Consider the following 16,829-nt stretch of genomic DNA (forward strand, 5'->3'; position numbering starts at 1 on the left):
TATATCATGTTGCTTGATTGCAGATGTTGAACCATCCTTGCATCCCTCGAATAAATTTCACCTGATCATGGTGTATGATCCTTTTAATATATTTTTGAAGTTAGTTTGCAAATATTTTGTTGATGATTTTTTCATTAGGGATATTGTCCAGTAGTTCTCTTTTATTGTAGTGTCTTTGTCTGATTTTGGTATCAGGGTAATGATTGCCTTGTAAAATGAGTTTGGAAGCATTTCTTCCCCCTCAGTTTTGGGGATAGTTTGAGAAGGATAGGTACTAACTGTTCTTAAATGTTTGGTAGAATTCACCTGTGAATTTGTTCATGAGTCTGGATAAAGGTTTATCAATTTTGTTTATCTTTTCAAAGAACCAGCTCTTAGTTTTATTGATCTTTTCTGTTGTTTTTTCACTTTTTCTATTTCATTTATTTCCACTCTAATATTTATTATTTCCTTCTTTCTGATAATGTTGGGCTTAATTTTTCTTCTTTTTCTAGTTCTTTCTGGTGTAAAGTTAGATTGTTTACTTGAGATTTTTCTAGTTTCTTGGAGTAGGCTTGCATCACTATGAATTTCCCTCTTAGGACTGCTTTTGCCACGTCTGATAGATTTTGGAAGGTTATGTTTCCATTTTTATTTGTTTCAATGTATTTTTTGGTTTCCTCTGATATTTTGGTTTCCTCTGATTTCTTTGTTGACTTCTTGGTTGTTGAATAGCATGTTGTTTAGTCTCCATGTGTTTGTGTTTTTTCCCCAGTTTTCTTCTTGTAATTGATTTTTAGGTTCAAACTGTTGTGGTTGGAAAAGACGCATGATATGGTTTTAATCTTTTTAAAATTATTGATGCTTATTTTCTGGCCTAATGTGATCTATCCTGGATAGTTTTCCATGTACAGTTGAAAAGAATGTGTATTCTGTTGTTTTTTTAATGAAATGTCCTGTATATATCTATGAAGTCCACCTGGTCTAACATGTTATTTAAGGGTGATGTTTCCTTATTTATTTTCTGTCTGGTTGATCTATCCATTGATGTAAGTGGAATATTAATGTTCCCACTACTATTGTATTGCTGTCAATTTTTCTCTTTATATCTGTTAATATTTGCTTTATATATTTAGGTGAGCCTAAATTAGGTAAATAAACATTTGCAAATGTTGTATCTTCTTCTTGAATTGACCCCTTTATATCATTATGCAATGTCCTTCTTTGTCTTTTGTTACAGTTTTGATTTAAACTCTATTTTGTCTGATATAAGTATTGCTACCCTCTTTCTTTTCATAGAATATCTTTTTCCATTCTTTCAGTTTTTGTCTATTTGTGTCTTTATATCTGAATAGAATTTCTTATGGGCAGCATATTCGTGGATTTTTTTTTATCCATTCAGCCATCCTATGTGTTTTTATTGGATAATTTAGTCCATTTACATTTAAATTAAATATTGATAGCTATGTACTTATTGTCATTTTGTTAATCGTCTTCTGGTTGCTTTTGTAGTTCTTCTCTGTTCCTTTCTTCTTCTCTTGCTTTCTTCCCTTGTGGTTTCATGATATTATTAGTGTTATGTTTATATTCTCTTTTCTTTATGTTTTGTGTAACTATAATATGTTTTTGGTTTGTGGTTACCATGAGGTTCATATATATATATACATGTATAGCAGCCAACACTCATGTATTGTTTTCCTGATTTAACTGAGTTGTCTATCTGTGTTTCCTTGTAGCTCACTGAACTTGTTTAAAAAATTATTTTGAATTTTTTGTCAGGCAATTTGTAGATTTCCATGGCTTTAAGGTTGGCTACTGCAAAATTATTGGTTTTTTTGGTAATGTCACATTTCCTTGATTATTCATATTTCTTATAGCCTTGCATTGATATCTCCACTTTTGAAGGATCAATTACTTCTTCCAGACTTTGTGGACTGACTTCTATGGGGAAATACCTTCACCTACAGTTGAATGCAAAGGTACCAGCTGGGTGGGACATGGCATCTTTGGCTTTGTGGGTGTTCAGAATTGGCTCTGGCTCTGGGGAAGGCACAGTATACAAGTCTACATGCTGGTCCATCACCTGAGGTTGGTGTCAGTGAATACTGCAGTTGTCCTCAGTGACCAAGTCTGCTGGTGTCCACAGTTGTGGCAAGGGCTATTGGAGTCCTCAAAAGTGAAGGTCCTTGGATCCTCCTGTTCACTTATTTTCCCATGGGACAGTCATGACTTAGGGCATCCCTCCTGGCACCATGTTCAACATGTGGGTGCACACACAGCAGCTCTGGCTGCTGTCTGGGATGCACATAAGTAGCTGTGGCTCCAAAATTCTGCAGTGTGGGCCTACTCATTGCTGCAGTGATGCTGATGTATTGTGAGAGGGACAACTCATATTGGAGAAGAGAGGCCAAGTGGCAGCTGCTTCTGGTGGAAGTGAACACAGTGGCGCCTTCTGAGTAGGGGAGCCTCAGCAGAGCCTGCTTCTTTTGGGAGGCTAAGCAGCAGGAGCTCCTTATGTGTGGGGGTCATTGTAGCAGTGGCTCATTCTCTGAGGGAACACAGATGTGGTGGCTCTTTATGGGGGAAGGGAGCATCGGTGGCTCCTTGTCCTGGAGAACACAGCATTGATAGCTGCTTGTCATGGGAAGGGGGGTGAAAGGAGAGTAGTTTCTTCTGGATAGGGAAGGCAAGGAATGGCATTGACTCCTCCTTGGGAAGATGTAGTGGTGGTGGCTCCTTTTAGGGGAGTGGAGCAGTGGCAACTCCTTCTCTAGGAGGACATAGTAGCAGTGGCTCATTGTGGAGCTGGAGGCAAAGGCCCTGTGGCTCCTTGCAGGGGAAGCAGATTGGCAGTGGTTCCTTGGGTAGGGGGCAGGGCAGCAGCTCCTTCCTGTGAGAGGCAGGGCAGTGTAGGCTCCTCCTTTGAGGGCAAGGTGATGGATGGCAGCTCCTTCTGTGGGGAGGAGAGCATCCATAGCTTCTCCTTGAATTGGTGCAGAGTGGCGGTGGCTCCTTCTTGTAGAGGCAGGAGAAGGACATGAATGCCAGGCAGCTCAGTCAGCTGGGGTCAGTGTCAAGAAAGTCTGCCTTGTGGTGAAGGGCTGCTGGGGTGCTCCTGCCTTTTTTTTTTCTTCCTTGGGGGTTCCCTATTGGTGCCTAGCTGTGCTGGACTGAGGTGAAGTAGGAAAGATACTTCCTACACATTTCTATATGGTCATCTTTACTTTTTGTGCTCCACTGGGCTGCTACAAGTTCTTCTTGGGAGAGGAGCAAGAAGCTCTATCAGAGCTATTTTTGTTGGTATAGTTATATACTCCTTGTTTTTGTTGTTATTGTCGGGGGAAACAAGCATTGGGACCTCCTCACCCTGCCATTTTGCTGCTGTCAGCTCCTGTATAATTCAATGTGTATGAAATGTTCATGGACAAATCTATATAAACATAAAGTAGATTAGTGGTTGCTCAGGGCTTGAATGAGTGGGTAGATTAAGCAAGGGAATGATGGCTAAGGAGTGCAGGGATTTTTTTTTTGGTGGTAATGATTTTTCAGAAATTGATTGTGGTGATGCTTACAAAATTCTGTGACTATACTAAACATCATTGAATTGTACACTTTTAAATGGATGAATTGTATGGTATGCAAATTATATCTCAATAGAGCTGTTATAAAAATTAATATGGCATCAGTTGGAAGACGGATTGGAGAGGGCAAGACTTGGAGGCATAGAAACATGTTACGAGGTTTTGTAATAGTCCAGTTGAGAAAATAAGAGTCCAAACTAGGGTAAGAGTATTAAGAATTGGAAGGAGAAGAATATGACTGTAAAATGTGGAGATACAATCAATAGGACTTTCCCTTTGGTGGGATGTTGAGTATGTGAAAGAGGGAAGACAAAGAAGACTAAAGTTTTGAGTCGGGGTAAGTAGGAGGGTTTTAATGTCATTACTAGACACTGGGAGCACAGATTAACAGGGTTCCTTTTTCAAAGGAAGGAGGTGAGTTCATATCAATTTTATTTTTTGATGTGCTGTCAAGACAATCTTCAAAGATGACCAGTATATAATTGAAAATTGCATATTGGAGCTTAATAACAAGGGAGATTAGGCTAAGTATTTAAGAGTCATCAATAAATAGATCATAATTGACATCAGAAAGGTGGCCAAAAGTTTCCATGCAGAGAGTGTGGAAAAAAGAGAAGAGGTCTGGAGAAAGAGCCTTGGGGAAACAGCTGCATATAGGGGGCAGCAGTAGGAAAAGCAAACCAAAATAGAGCCAAAGAAGGGAGGCTATGATAAGCAGAGAGAAGAGTAGCAGAGCTACCTTACCAAAGGATTGAACCTGGGCCTTTAAGGATAGGAACAATGAAGAGAGGCTGATGGTGTCCCAGGAGGGTGAAGAACAAAGTCACAAAAATAAAATGGAGACTGGTATGGAAATTATGGAGAACGACCTTAAAGATCCTGGGATTCACCCACCACAACTTCTTGGGATAGCTGGGAGTTGAGAAAAATTTCTGACCTGGTCCAACTGGAGATTCTTCTTACGCTTCCTAGGTGAGGTTCTCACTTACCAATGGAACATCCCAGAGAGATCTGGCCCTGGGCCCAATGATTCTGCTTGTGTTTCCTGGATCTATTATTCTTCCGTGGATCCCATCAAGGTAAAGATAATATTAGCTTCCTGGAGGTGAGTCTCAGAAATGGGCAGACTGCCTGGCAAAAAGCTGTTAAACAGGTGTAATAAGGAGCCCAGCCCTGAAATACTAGAGCTGAGGGTTTGGGGAAAATTCCTAAAATGCTGGGCTTATTTTAGTAGACAGGAGGAGGGATGAAGGGAATAGGTAATCATCACGTATTTTTTCTGAAGATTTCTTTCCTTGTATCTTCTTCTTGGATCCCATAAGATAACAAGCTCTCATTTAAAAAGCCCAAGATTGATTGTCAAGAGATTGGGCTTCCAGCCCCAAATATGGTTCTATCTTGCCTTTGGAGTGACTTTAGACAAATCATTCTGCCTTTGTTTCCTCATCCAGAAAGTGGGTTTATCTATCTAGCCACCTATCCACAGCCAGCTATCAGCAGTCACTTATTGAGAGCCTACTACATTTTAGGAATTTTACTTGGTGCTTTGGGTGATATAAATATAAGATACAGTTCCCAACTTCAAAGAGTATTATTTACTTGGAGGAGACAGATGAATACAGAAATAATGTTAGCATTAAATACATTCGTCCCTAGGTTTCCATTGGGGATTGGTTCCAGGACCCCTGCAGATACCAAAATATATGGATGCTCAGATCCTTATATAAAATGACATAGCATTTGCATATGACTTATGCACAGCCTCCCAAATACTTTAAATCATCTTTAGATCACTCATGATACCTAATACAATGTAAATGCTATGTAAATAGTTGTTATACTATATTGTTTAGTGAATAATAACAAGAAAAAAGTCACATATTCAGTAGAGGTGCAAACATTGTAGAGCTTTTGATCCGTGGTTGGTTGAATCTGTGGATGAGGAGCCCATGTATATGGAGGGCTGACTGTATATATAAATGTAAATGTAAATATAATTATAACAAAAATATATTTTAAATATAGCATATTAGCAGCTCCTTAAAACCATATAATATAAAATGCTATGGAGGTCCATGAGAGAGTGATTACATCTGCTTACAGAGAGGGATGAACAAAAGGGAAGCTGGAGAAGGCCTCACAATGGAAGGTACATGTACTTTGAACCTTGAAAGCTGAATAGCAGTATGCCATAAAATAAGGGATATGGTGATTGGGAGGGCATTACAGGAGGAAGAAACAGCGTGAGAAAAGGCACTGGGTTGTGAAATTGCTTGTAGGGTTTGGAGATCAGTGAATAGTCCAGCCTGGCAAAAGCATTTTACCTGTGTCCCAGGATGGTTGTGAGGATGAATTCAGGTGATATAGTGGAGAAGCTTATAGATGTAAGACATTATGATGAATTTCTGAGGGCAGAGTGGGCTTGGGTGTCAGCTTGCCTCCCTGTAGAGCACTGCCACTCAGGAACAACCTCAACTCTTTCACTCTCTACCCCTTCCTCCTATCCTCAGGACATGTATAGTGGCCTAGTGGGGCCCTTGGCCATCTGCCGAAAGGGCATCCTGAAGCCTGATGGAGGACGGAGTGACGTGGACCGAGAATTTGCCTTGTTATTCTTGATCTTTGATGAGAACCAGTCTTGGTATTTGGAGGAGAATGTGGCAACCCATGGGCCCCAGGAACCAGGCTGGGTTAACCTACAGGATGAGACTTTCTTGGAAAGCAATAAAATGCATGGTCTGTAAAAGAGAACCTACCTTTCTTCCAAAGAAGTCCCCACTGGTTTCATGGGGGTATCAGATAGGCCCATCACTACCTAAGGGAGTATAATTCCTGAAAGGATGGGAAGATGGGAAGGTGAATGGGGAAAAGTTATAAGAAATATCTCCTACTATTATACATTTATATACACAAATTAGAGACATGGTGGTCCACATTAGGTCAGGTGCCCAGAAAACAGGAAGCTGACTCTATAAAGTTGCTGTGGTGACACCAGCACATTTTAACATATTAGAGAATGCAAGATGAACATTTATGACCCTCAATGTACCTGGAGAGCTAGCTGCTTCAGACCTCTCTGCTTTAAAATCCTTAGTCTCTCAATATTATCTTATTTCTTTACTACTCTGAATCTGAGGTCTGCTTTTTCAATACCTTCCAAAATAGACAAACGGACAGCTTGTCTTTTAGTCTATTTTTAAAACAAAAATTCAATTTACAGATAGAAAAATTGAAGGGAAGAGCCTCAGAGAGTAGCCTACTGGGTTTATATTACACACAAGGAAGAGCTTTTTGACACTCAAATGGATTTTTGAAGGAAATTATGCATCCAAGCCTTCCTTTGTTCTAGAAATCTGTGTATAGTTTGAAAAATAAGAAAAAATCTCAAATGAGAGGGAGAACTTAAGCGCAGTGGAATGTTTGAAGTGATTTCTCAGTATCCCCTCTAGTGAAATATTTCTTTGATCTGAGGATAAGGTACAGGTTTAATAGTGACTCTAATGAACCTCAAAAGTAGTATCTCATTGTCATACACATTCTAGCTATTTCCCCTTGATGAAGATATGAGTGATTCACATTGGAACAGATGATTCACAAACTTTACAAAGTGAACTTTTTAGCTCTTGTAAAATCAAAGAAATAAATTTCCCAGGACAAAAAGGGAATGAGGGCACAGTTAGATTTTGCTAGTGCAAGGGTTTGGCTAATGCCCATTTCCATCTGTTTGTTTATGTGTTCATTTGTTCAGATTCTTCAGGTATCAATCCATCTACCTATCTGTCTATCATGTATTTGTTGAACTCTTTCTGAGTGCTGGCACTGGAGATAAAAAGATAAATAATGTTGAAGTCTGAGGGCAAGTAAATAATATCCATCCCTTCCCTTCCAGACTCCTGAACCAATTGAGAAAGAAACAGATGTTTAAGATCAAATATGAGCTTATTGAGAAGGGTAATTGGAAAACTAAATTTAGTTCTGTGACTACATGGACTTGCTAACACTCCCCCTGCAATGAATAGATTTTCTACCCTGTCACTGACATACACAGACTACAATAGCCCTCTTCCTTTGCACGGACAGAATATTCCCTACAATGGGATAGTAAATCTGTTTGTATCCCCTTCTGTGGTCAGACTGATCCAAGAGAGAGAAGATTCAGAAGGAGCAGAGTTGAACATGTTTAGTTCATTCTCTCAAACTTACAATTTGGTGAGGGTAAATACAAAGCAGGCTACAAATGCTCCTTCCATTACTTCCCTTTTAGAGGTGTAGAATAGAAATTATCTTACCTCTGTAAGAACACAAGAAGTGGGGTAATGTGTCCTGGGCATAGTCCTGACAGTGTTAATTAACATGGTGATGAGTAGTTTGTTGTCTTTAGAGCATAGGATATGGCCTGGGAAGAGTCAGATATGAGGCCTATGCATTAATATCATTATTAATTCCAATAATGTGACAATCCTTTTTTTAAATATATATTGTAGGCTCAGGTGTCTGTTGGGCGTTCTGATGAATGCAAGGAAACCATAGTACTATAGTATATACATTAATTTCCTGCTTACTAGGAACCTACAGCCTAGTTGGGGATATGAGCTTCCACAAATTAAAAGATAGGAAGCATAGAAAGCATTTTCTGGTGAGTTCCAAAGAGTGGTACAGAGAATAATTGAGGAGTTTGAAGGTGGAAGGGAATGCAAGGGATGGAAGATACTGGAAGGAACTATATTAGGGAGAAGGTAAAGCTTTTACTGGGCTTTGAAAAGATGGATAAAAGGAGGCACAATTTCTGGGAAAGAAGATCAGAAACATGAGCAAGGACACAAAGAACATGCATATGAAGAAATCACCCTAATTGGAATAAATGTGATAGATAGTGGGAGATAATTCTGGGAACGTGGTTTGGGGCTATATTTTGAAGGACCTTGTAGGCTGAGCTAAGGAGCCATGGACTTGATCTTTTGGGCAGGTGGAAGCTATTAAAGTATTTTAAGCAGCAGAATTACATGGCCATATTAGTTATTTAGAAATCCCACTCTGATAACACCAGTGTGGAAGACAGACCGAAAGGGGACACATGAAATAGAGAAGAGAGAAGTTAGGCAGCTACTGCTAACATCAGAGATGATAACGACTAGCCCTAGGGAAGTGGTAATGAGAAGTCAAAATGAGAGATATAAGAGACTTTTTTCTTCTTTTACAGCCATTAATGGAAAGGTCTATGCCAACCTCAGGGGTCTTACCATGTACCAAGGAGAACGAGTGGCCTGGTACATGCTGGCCATGGGCCAAGATATTGACCTACACACTGTCCACTTCCATGCAGAGAGCTTCCTCTATCGGGTGAGCTGGAAAGAGGGCTGAGCCCCTTAGGTGTGATTAGAGGAGTGTTTTGACAGCCACTGAGGAAGAAGGTATAGCAAGGAACAAGATAATAATCAGTTGAAAGAGGAAAGATCTTGTACATGGAGCATTGAGTTGAGAATTCTAGTTTGGCTACATATCTCAGGGTCAGTCACTTCCCACTAGGCCTTAGCTCTCCCATCTGATATAGAAGAAACAAGTGGCTTATTTCCGGGCTAAGGAGATTGAAGGAATCAATGTAATTGTGTCTCAGTCATAGACTTGAGACACAGTGAGCAGTGATCCTAAGAGCAAGGAATTTCGGAGCAGTGTCTCAGAATCTCTAAAAGTCCTTAATCCATTATAGGAAGAACTTCAATGCAGGAGATACATGGAACAACATGTAGGTTTTGAAGAAGAAGATTTAGTCTTAGGAAAATGGGGCAGAGTTGGCATTGATATGAACTTAAAGATCAAGAAGTGCTGATAAGGCATGGAGGAAAAAAAAATTGAGTTCTATTTCTAAAGGAAATATGTGGCCCCTTCCTAGGGCTCAAGACTTAAGCAAATTTACCCAGATTTTAGCCTCCTGTCAAGTTTGGAGATACTAGTTTTTAGCCCCCTAAAGGAAGCTGGAATGTCTTTTACTTTGGGAGACTTTAAGATAAAGTAGGAGGAGAGAATCTCCTCTGTTCATTCAGTTTGTGTGAGTGAGTTCATAGGGGAGAGGGATAAGGTAGTGGGCATTTTAAGCTGCTCTCTGGTCTACAGATCTTTGAGTCCCATGTCTCTGATGTGAACATTCAAACTTTTTAGCTCCTATAACTTCTGAGATAATCTCTGTACCCTTGACGTCCTCTCCCTCACCCCTAATGTCTCTTGCAGGATGGAGAGAGCTACCGGGCAGATGTGTTGGATCTGTTCCCAGGGACCTTTGAAGTTGTGGAGATGGTGGCCAGCAACCCTGGGACATGGCTGATACACTGCCATGTTACTGATCATGTCCATGCTGGCATGGAGACCCTCTTTACTGTCTTGTCTCAAAGAGGTAAGGCCTAACTGACCAAGATTGGCCATCTTCTAGCACTTTATCTAGCCTATATGAACCTGATAATCCCCAAAACTCTCTTGCACCTATCTTTCTGATCCTAGAAGAACCAGAACTTAGGGTAGAGCATACCCCCCTCTAGGTGTTCTCCCAATCAATATTTCTCATTCTCCACTAACCCCTTGCTCTTGCCCCCTCCTAATTACTTTGACATCTGTTGAGCTCACATGGGTTGACCCAGCCTGAAACTGGCTGGGTTCTATGCATTGCTGCTTAGTGCAGATTTGCTTCCTTTGAAATACGTTTAATTTGCCTATGAATTTATTGTTTTAGGACTCATTAGAGGTACTAACTATTTCAAGGAATCTTGCTATTGAGTCCTTTTTTAAAAAAAGAAGAAATATAATTCTAACAGTCACCCCTTAATTGATTTGTTTTGTGAAAATTGTGAAAGGCAGTTCTTTCTGTCCTGGACAGCTCTGTCTAAGGCTTAAAAGAGATATTGGTATTCAATTACAGGCCAGCTTATCCAAGACAGAGTTGCTACTAAGAGTAGAAAAACTTTTTCCTTATATGTTTTAAATGGAGAGAAAATAGCTGGGGTAGTTCATCAATCAATCTCTGTTCATCACCAAGAAGGTGGAAGGATAAATTGCCTTTGATTTTGTGTCTTTGGGTCATTAAAGGGTTAAGTGTCTCACCTCTTAAATCTCTTGACCTGAATCCAGTCCTGAGCATTATCTTCCTTCCAAGAGGTCCTATAGAACCTACTGGGGCCCACAGGAATCCAGGGATTTTTTTTCTCTTGTGCTTTTAAAAAGATGTCATACTGCTTTGAAAACTGGTGGTATTGAGGTAAGTATTCTGGAATTGTTAGTCATTAGCACTCTATCAGCAGGAATAGAAACCAAGAAAGTATATTGGGGCATTCAAACAGGCTTAGCAAACCAGGGTAGAGAATACAACCCCCAGGAAAGGAGACAAATAATTGTACATTTCGATTTCCTGTATCTTTGAAAAGCTTTGTTTTCTGGTAACCCATACTGCTAGAATGTGGCCTGCACTTATTACTCTAGTACTACTCCCCACCACCCAGATAAGCACACACAATTTTTTGTTGTGTTCTGCCATTCATTGGAGCCACAGTCAAGTGATGAATTGACATGCCATCAAGATGCTATAGATCCAAGACAACACGTTGTCTCTGTGTATAACAATGGGTCATCTCAAATATAGGCCATCTAATAGATAAGAGTCTATCTCAATATATATCATCTTGGAACTTCCACAAATAAGGATAGCTCTTATCTCTCTATGACAGTGAGATAGCTCACAAATCTTACCTGTTTGCCTTTTTGTTTGTTTATATCCCACTATGGTCTAATCTGATATTGTTCTAACCACATATGTGTTAAAAGGCCAACCAGAGGTAAGAGTTGAAGACAGATAGGGAAGAAAGGACTAACTATTGGAACAAGGTTCTTGCTGAGGAAGCAAGGGATGAAAACCAGAACTAAAATGGAAGACTATACTGGAGTATGGTCAGTTCTTCTACTGAAAGAAGAGAGAAGACAGAAAAGAAAAATATCAATGCATATGTTTGGGTGAGGGGTTTGACAGAAAGATGGAATATTTTTGCCTATGATCTCTGTTTCATCTGTGATGCAGGAGACAGAGTCATCTGCTGAGAGTGAAGGATAGGTGGTAGGGTAAAGAGCTTGAAGAAAGTGGGAAGAAGTTTAAAATAACCAGTCTGGTACATGGGAAAAAAGTTTAGTCTGCGTGATGGGAAATAATTAATAATTCCAGGCAGCATTGAGGGCTTAGTTAAAACTGGACAAAAAGAATACTAATCTTTACAATTGTGTGATTTTTCTCCACCAGCATTCAGTGTACCAGACAAAATACAAGGAAAGTATAGTTACTGGGGTTTCCATAGATTATTATAACACTCTTGGATGTTAGTAGTTAGAAATGATAGACCATGAAGTCTAGCCTGACCAGTAATGGAAGAAAAGACAGGATGAAGCTGATAGATTGACAGAAAAATGGAAGGGTCCAGGAGCTACAGGTCTTTATGAGAAGGAAATTCCAGATGGCTTGAGTGTTGGATGGATCAACATTTATGGTGGGAATTGAGGAAGAAGAAGACTGAGTCAGGTACCAAAGACTTTTATGAATGAAGAGAATTGCTAGGTAACAGTGAAAGAAGTGGTTGTGGTTTTTCTAGCCAAATAAGATGAACTTCAAAAGAGATGTATCTTTACAAAAAAGGGAGGAACAATAATCTCAAAGCAGTATTGAAAGGATGTAAAGGAAGCATAGGCCTCAAAAAAAAAAAGCTCAGCCTCAGTAAAGCAAGCAAGAAGAGAAAGAAGTATTCTGTGTAGAGGTTAAATATGTAGGGATGTAGGTTTGACAGGGAGCAGGGGCTTCCTAAAAGGAGGGTGGAAAAAGTTGGCAAAAAGAGCAGTGATAGGGACAGAGGAAATGACAACAAATATGTAAATAGTGGCAGAGAAGTGACTTACCTTTTGGTCTCCTAAGCCTATGCTGTTGCTCATATTTTATGTTACTATTCAAAATCAAATCTACATACCAATATTGATTTTGGCCATAAGAAAGTTAATTCCAAGCACCTACATTTTGCTTACTTTACTACAAAGAGATTCCTCCAACCAATGTTAACCTCCCCCAGCAAACCTATGAATTGGTAGGAAGAATAATAGGAATAACCTCTTGTCTCTTTTTTTTCCCACCAGAACAATTAAGCACTATGACCACCATCACCAAAGAGATTGGAAAAGGTAGGGAGAATGATACACAGACTGGGTAGTTGTATATGGTGTGCATTTGGGGGTAGGTGCAGTGCTTGTAGAAAAAAGGATTCACATGAACAAAAGGTGGACTGCAATACTAGCAGGAAGCATCCTGAGATTTCCATAAAACTTCAGAAGCCAGGAACCTGAGGTTCAGCTTCCGTCAGCAGGTTTATTGTCTTTGGCTCCCACCCCCCAATCAACTGAGTTTGGGAAAACAGCTTTATCCCCAGTTGGAGGCTGATATCTTAGCCTCTCACCTAACGTGTGAGGAGGCAGGAAATTGAAGGTCTTGCTGGGTTGGGCATGCAGGAGCTGTAGCACACATGAATTCCTCACAGGGACAGTGTGAAATTAGAACAAATACCAAACAGTCTGAACCAGCTGTTTTTTATTCTTGCACTTATGGGATATCACATAGTTGACTCTTTGGAGCCAGCCATTTCTACTTTTCAAGAAAATCAAGATTCTTGTCCTAGCCAGCTTAGGTCTAAATAGTGCTTTCACTCTCCACCGCATTTGTACCTGGACTGAGAAAGATTCAGAAAGTTATAACTAGAAAGGACATTAGAAATCATCAATTTAGTCCTGAGGTTTTTGAACTGTATTTGGAAAAGTCCTAATGATCTGCCTAAGTGTCTTATAAACTGTCAACCAAGAGACTCGGGTATGTCCTGGAAGAGTTGAGGAGAGGTAAGTTGAGGCTGAGAGAGTGGGGCACCATACATATATATGCATGTATTTGTATATATACACATACAACTATATGGTGTGTATATACATATTTTGTGCATATATTTGTATATTCATACACATGTATGTATGTGTAGACACATACATACATCCTCATTAGCTCTTGTATGTTAAAAAGTTTCCACATTGGGGGAAAAAACCATCAAAACTGTGAATCTAATAAAACCCAATAATTTTCTACATGAGAAACTGAGATGGAAAGTGATTTGTCCAAGATCACAAGAGGAGGAAGTATTAGAATGTAAACTCAGAACGAGGATGTTTTTCAGCTTCCATTTGAACTCATTATATTTTATCTTCTCTCAATTTTATAAAAAGATTCACTCATCTAGTTATACATTCATCAAAAATTTACTGAGTGCCAGGGACACCAAAACAAGTAAGACATAAGCACTACTTTTCAGGAGATTTGTCTCTAAAAATGGAGTGCTACACAGAAACAAGAATTTTAGTGCTAGGTTCTGTACATTGTAGAAAAGGGCAAACAATAATAACAGCTATCAATTATTGTGCATTTGCCATCTTCCAGGTGCTATGCTAAATATCTTATAAATAGTAACACACTTAAACACCACAATAAACCTATGAGTTAATTGTAGTTATTATCCCCATTTTATAAAAGAGGAGGCTCAAGTCCAGAAGTGAGGGGGATTAGGTCACTTGGCCCAAGAATGTACAGGCATACCTCGTAGATAATTGCGGGCTCGGTTTCAGACCACCACAATAAGGTAAATATGGCAATAAAGCTAGTCACACAAATTTTTTGGTTTCCCAGTGCATACAAAAGTTATGTTTACACTATAATGTAGTATATTTAGTGTGCAATGGCATTATGTCTAAAAAACAAGGTACATACCTTAATTAAAAAATACATTATTACTAAAAAATGCTAACCATCATCTGAGCCTTCAGCGAGTCATAATTTTTTTCTGGTGGAGGGTCTTGCCTAGACTTTACTGGCTGCTGAGTGATCAGGGTGGTGGTTGCTGAAGGTTGCTGTGGCTGTGGCAATTTTTTAGAGTATGACAAAAATGAAGTTTGCCCCATCAACTGACTCTTCCTTTCATTAATGATTTCTCTATGGCATGCAATGCTGTTTGATGGCATTTTACCCACAGTAGAAATCTTTCAAAATTGGAGTTAATCCTCTCAAACCCTGCTGCTGCTTTATCAACTAAGTTTATCTACTACTTTAAGTTCTTCATTATCATTTAAACAATATTCACAGCATCTTCACTAGGAGTAGATTCCATCTCAAGAAACCACTTTCTTTGCTCATCCATAAGAGGTAACTCCTCATCCATTCAGATTTTATCATGATATTGCAACAATTCAGTCACATCATTAGGTTCCACTTCTAATTTTAATTCTCTTGCTGTTTCCACCACATCTGCAGTTACTTTCTCCACCGAAGACTTGAACCTCTCAAAGTCATCCATGAGGGTAGGAGTAAACTTCTTCCAAAGTCTTGTCAATGTTGTTATCTTGACCTCTTCCCATGAATCAAGAATGTTCTTAATGGCATCTAGAATGGTGAATCCTTTCCAGAAGGTTTTCAATTTACTTTACCTAAATCCATCAGAAAAATTACTATCTATGGCAGCTGGAGTATTACAAAATGTATTTCTTCTATAATAAGACTTGAAAGTGAAAATGATCCCTTAATCCATAGGCTGCAGAATGAATCTTGTGGTAGCAGGCATGAAAACAACATTAATTTCATTGCATACCTCTATCCAAGCTCTTGGGTGATAATGTGCATTGTCAATGAGCAGTAATATTTTGAAAGGAATCTTTTTTTTCTTAGAAGTAAGTCTCAGCAGTGGGCTTAAAATATTCAGTAAACCATGTTGTAAACAGATATTTTGCCATACAGGCCTTGTTGGTCCATTTAGATAGCACAGGCAGAGTAGATTTAGCATAATTCTTAAGGGTCCTAAGATTTTCAGAATGATGAACATTGGCTTCAACTTAAAGTCACCAACTACATTAGTACCTAACAAGAGTCAGAATGTCATTTGAAGTTTTGAAGCTAAGCTTTGTGACTTCTCCTCTTTAGCTATGAAAGACCTAGATGGCACCTTCCTTCAATATAAGGCTGTTTTGTCTACATTGAAAATCTGTTATTTAGTAGCCAACTTCATTAATTATCTTAACTAGATTTTCTGGATAACTTGCTGCAGCTTCTACATCAGGACTTGCTGCTTCACCTTGCACTTTTGTGTTATGAAGACAGCTTCTTTCCTTAAACCTCATGGACCAACCTCTGCTAGTCTCAAACTTTTTTCTTGCAGCTTCCTTACCTCTCTCAGCCTTCATAGAATTGAAGGAAGTTAGGGCCTTACTCTGGATTAGGCTTTGGCCTAAGTTCCCTTACTCAACTGTTGTGGCTGATTTGATCTTATTCTAAGATCACCAAAACGTTCGCCATATCGGCAATAAGGCTGTTTCATTTTCCTATCACTCATGTGTTCACTGGAGTAGCACTTTTAATTTCCTTCAGGACCTTTTCTTTTGCATTCACAATTTGGCTAAAAGTTTTGCACAAGGGGCCTGGCTTTTGATCTCTCTTGGCTTTTGACGTGCCCTTCTCACTAAGCTTAATCATTTCTAGCTTTTGACTTAAAGTGAGAAATGTGTGACTCTTCCTTTCACTTGAACACTTAGAGGCCATTGTAGGGTTATTAATTGGCCTAATTTAAATATTGCTTCATCTCAGGAATAGGTAAGCCCAAGGAGAGGAAGAGAGATGGGGCAAGAGCCAGTTGGTGGGGCAGCCTGAACACACACAATATTTATTGATTAAGTTCACTGTCTTATGTGGGTATAGCTCATGGTACACCAAAATGATTACATGGAAGATCACTGATCACAGATCACCATAAAAATACAATAGTAATGAAAAATTTGAAATATTTCAAGGATTACCAAAATGTGACGCAGAGACACAAAATGAGCAAATACTGTTAGAAAATTGGTGCTGATAGACTTGCCCGAAGCAGGGTTGCCACAAAACTTCCATTTTTTAAAAAATGCAATATTTGTGAAGAGCAGTAAAGCAAAGCACAATAAAATGAGGTATGCCTGTAGAAGTACAAACAGTACAGATAGCTTGGGATCACAAAAGAAAGGGCCGTTAATTATCTAGCTGAATTGAAGAAAGCTTTCAAAGACCTGGAACATTTAAGCTGGGGATAGAATGGTGAAAAGGAAGAAAGTGTGTTAGGGCAAAGGGAACAGCATGAGAAAGTCTTGGAAACCTGAAAAAGTTAAATCTATTATGGGGAACAAAGAATGAGTTGCTGTGGC

At 39.2% G+C, this 16,829-nt stretch overlaps 1 protein-coding gene and 1 long non-coding RNA gene across 7 annotated transcripts in view; one reads left to right on the plus strand and one right to left on the minus strand.

Annotated features, from left to right (window-relative positions):
* LOC139042700 (uncharacterized) overlaps positions 1–16,829 on the minus strand; it is a 245,991-nt gene that overhangs the window by 148,942 nt on the left and 80,220 nt on the right. The window lies entirely within an intron of this gene.
* Positions 1–16,829, plus strand: part of HEPH (hephaestin) — a 113,886-nt gene that overhangs the window by 92,217 nt on the left and 4,840 nt on the right. For 2 of the 5 annotated variants that reach the window (XM_070502655.1, XM_014830429.3), the window contains exons 16-20: positions 4,533–4,639; positions 6,071–6,296; positions 8,761–8,900; positions 9,786–9,948; positions 12,711–12,755. In XM_070502655.1, the coding sequence (XP_070358756.1) occupies positions 4,533–4,639; positions 6,071–6,296; positions 8,761–8,900; positions 9,786–9,948; positions 12,711–12,755 (681 nt within the window). The remainder of the gene's footprint in view (positions 1–4,532; positions 4,640–6,070; positions 6,297–8,760; positions 8,901–9,785; positions 9,949–12,710; positions 12,756–16,829) is intronic. The other 3 variants (XR_011499782.1, XM_044764159.2, XR_011499783.1) reach the window with 3 other exon arrangements.

This window comes from Equus asinus, chromosome X, assembly GCF_041296235.1.
Source record: "Equus asinus isolate D_3611 breed Donkey chromosome X, EquAss-T2T_v2, whole genome shotgun sequence".
Classification (NCBI taxonomy): Eukaryota; Metazoa; Chordata; class Mammalia; order Perissodactyla; family Equidae; genus Equus; species Equus asinus.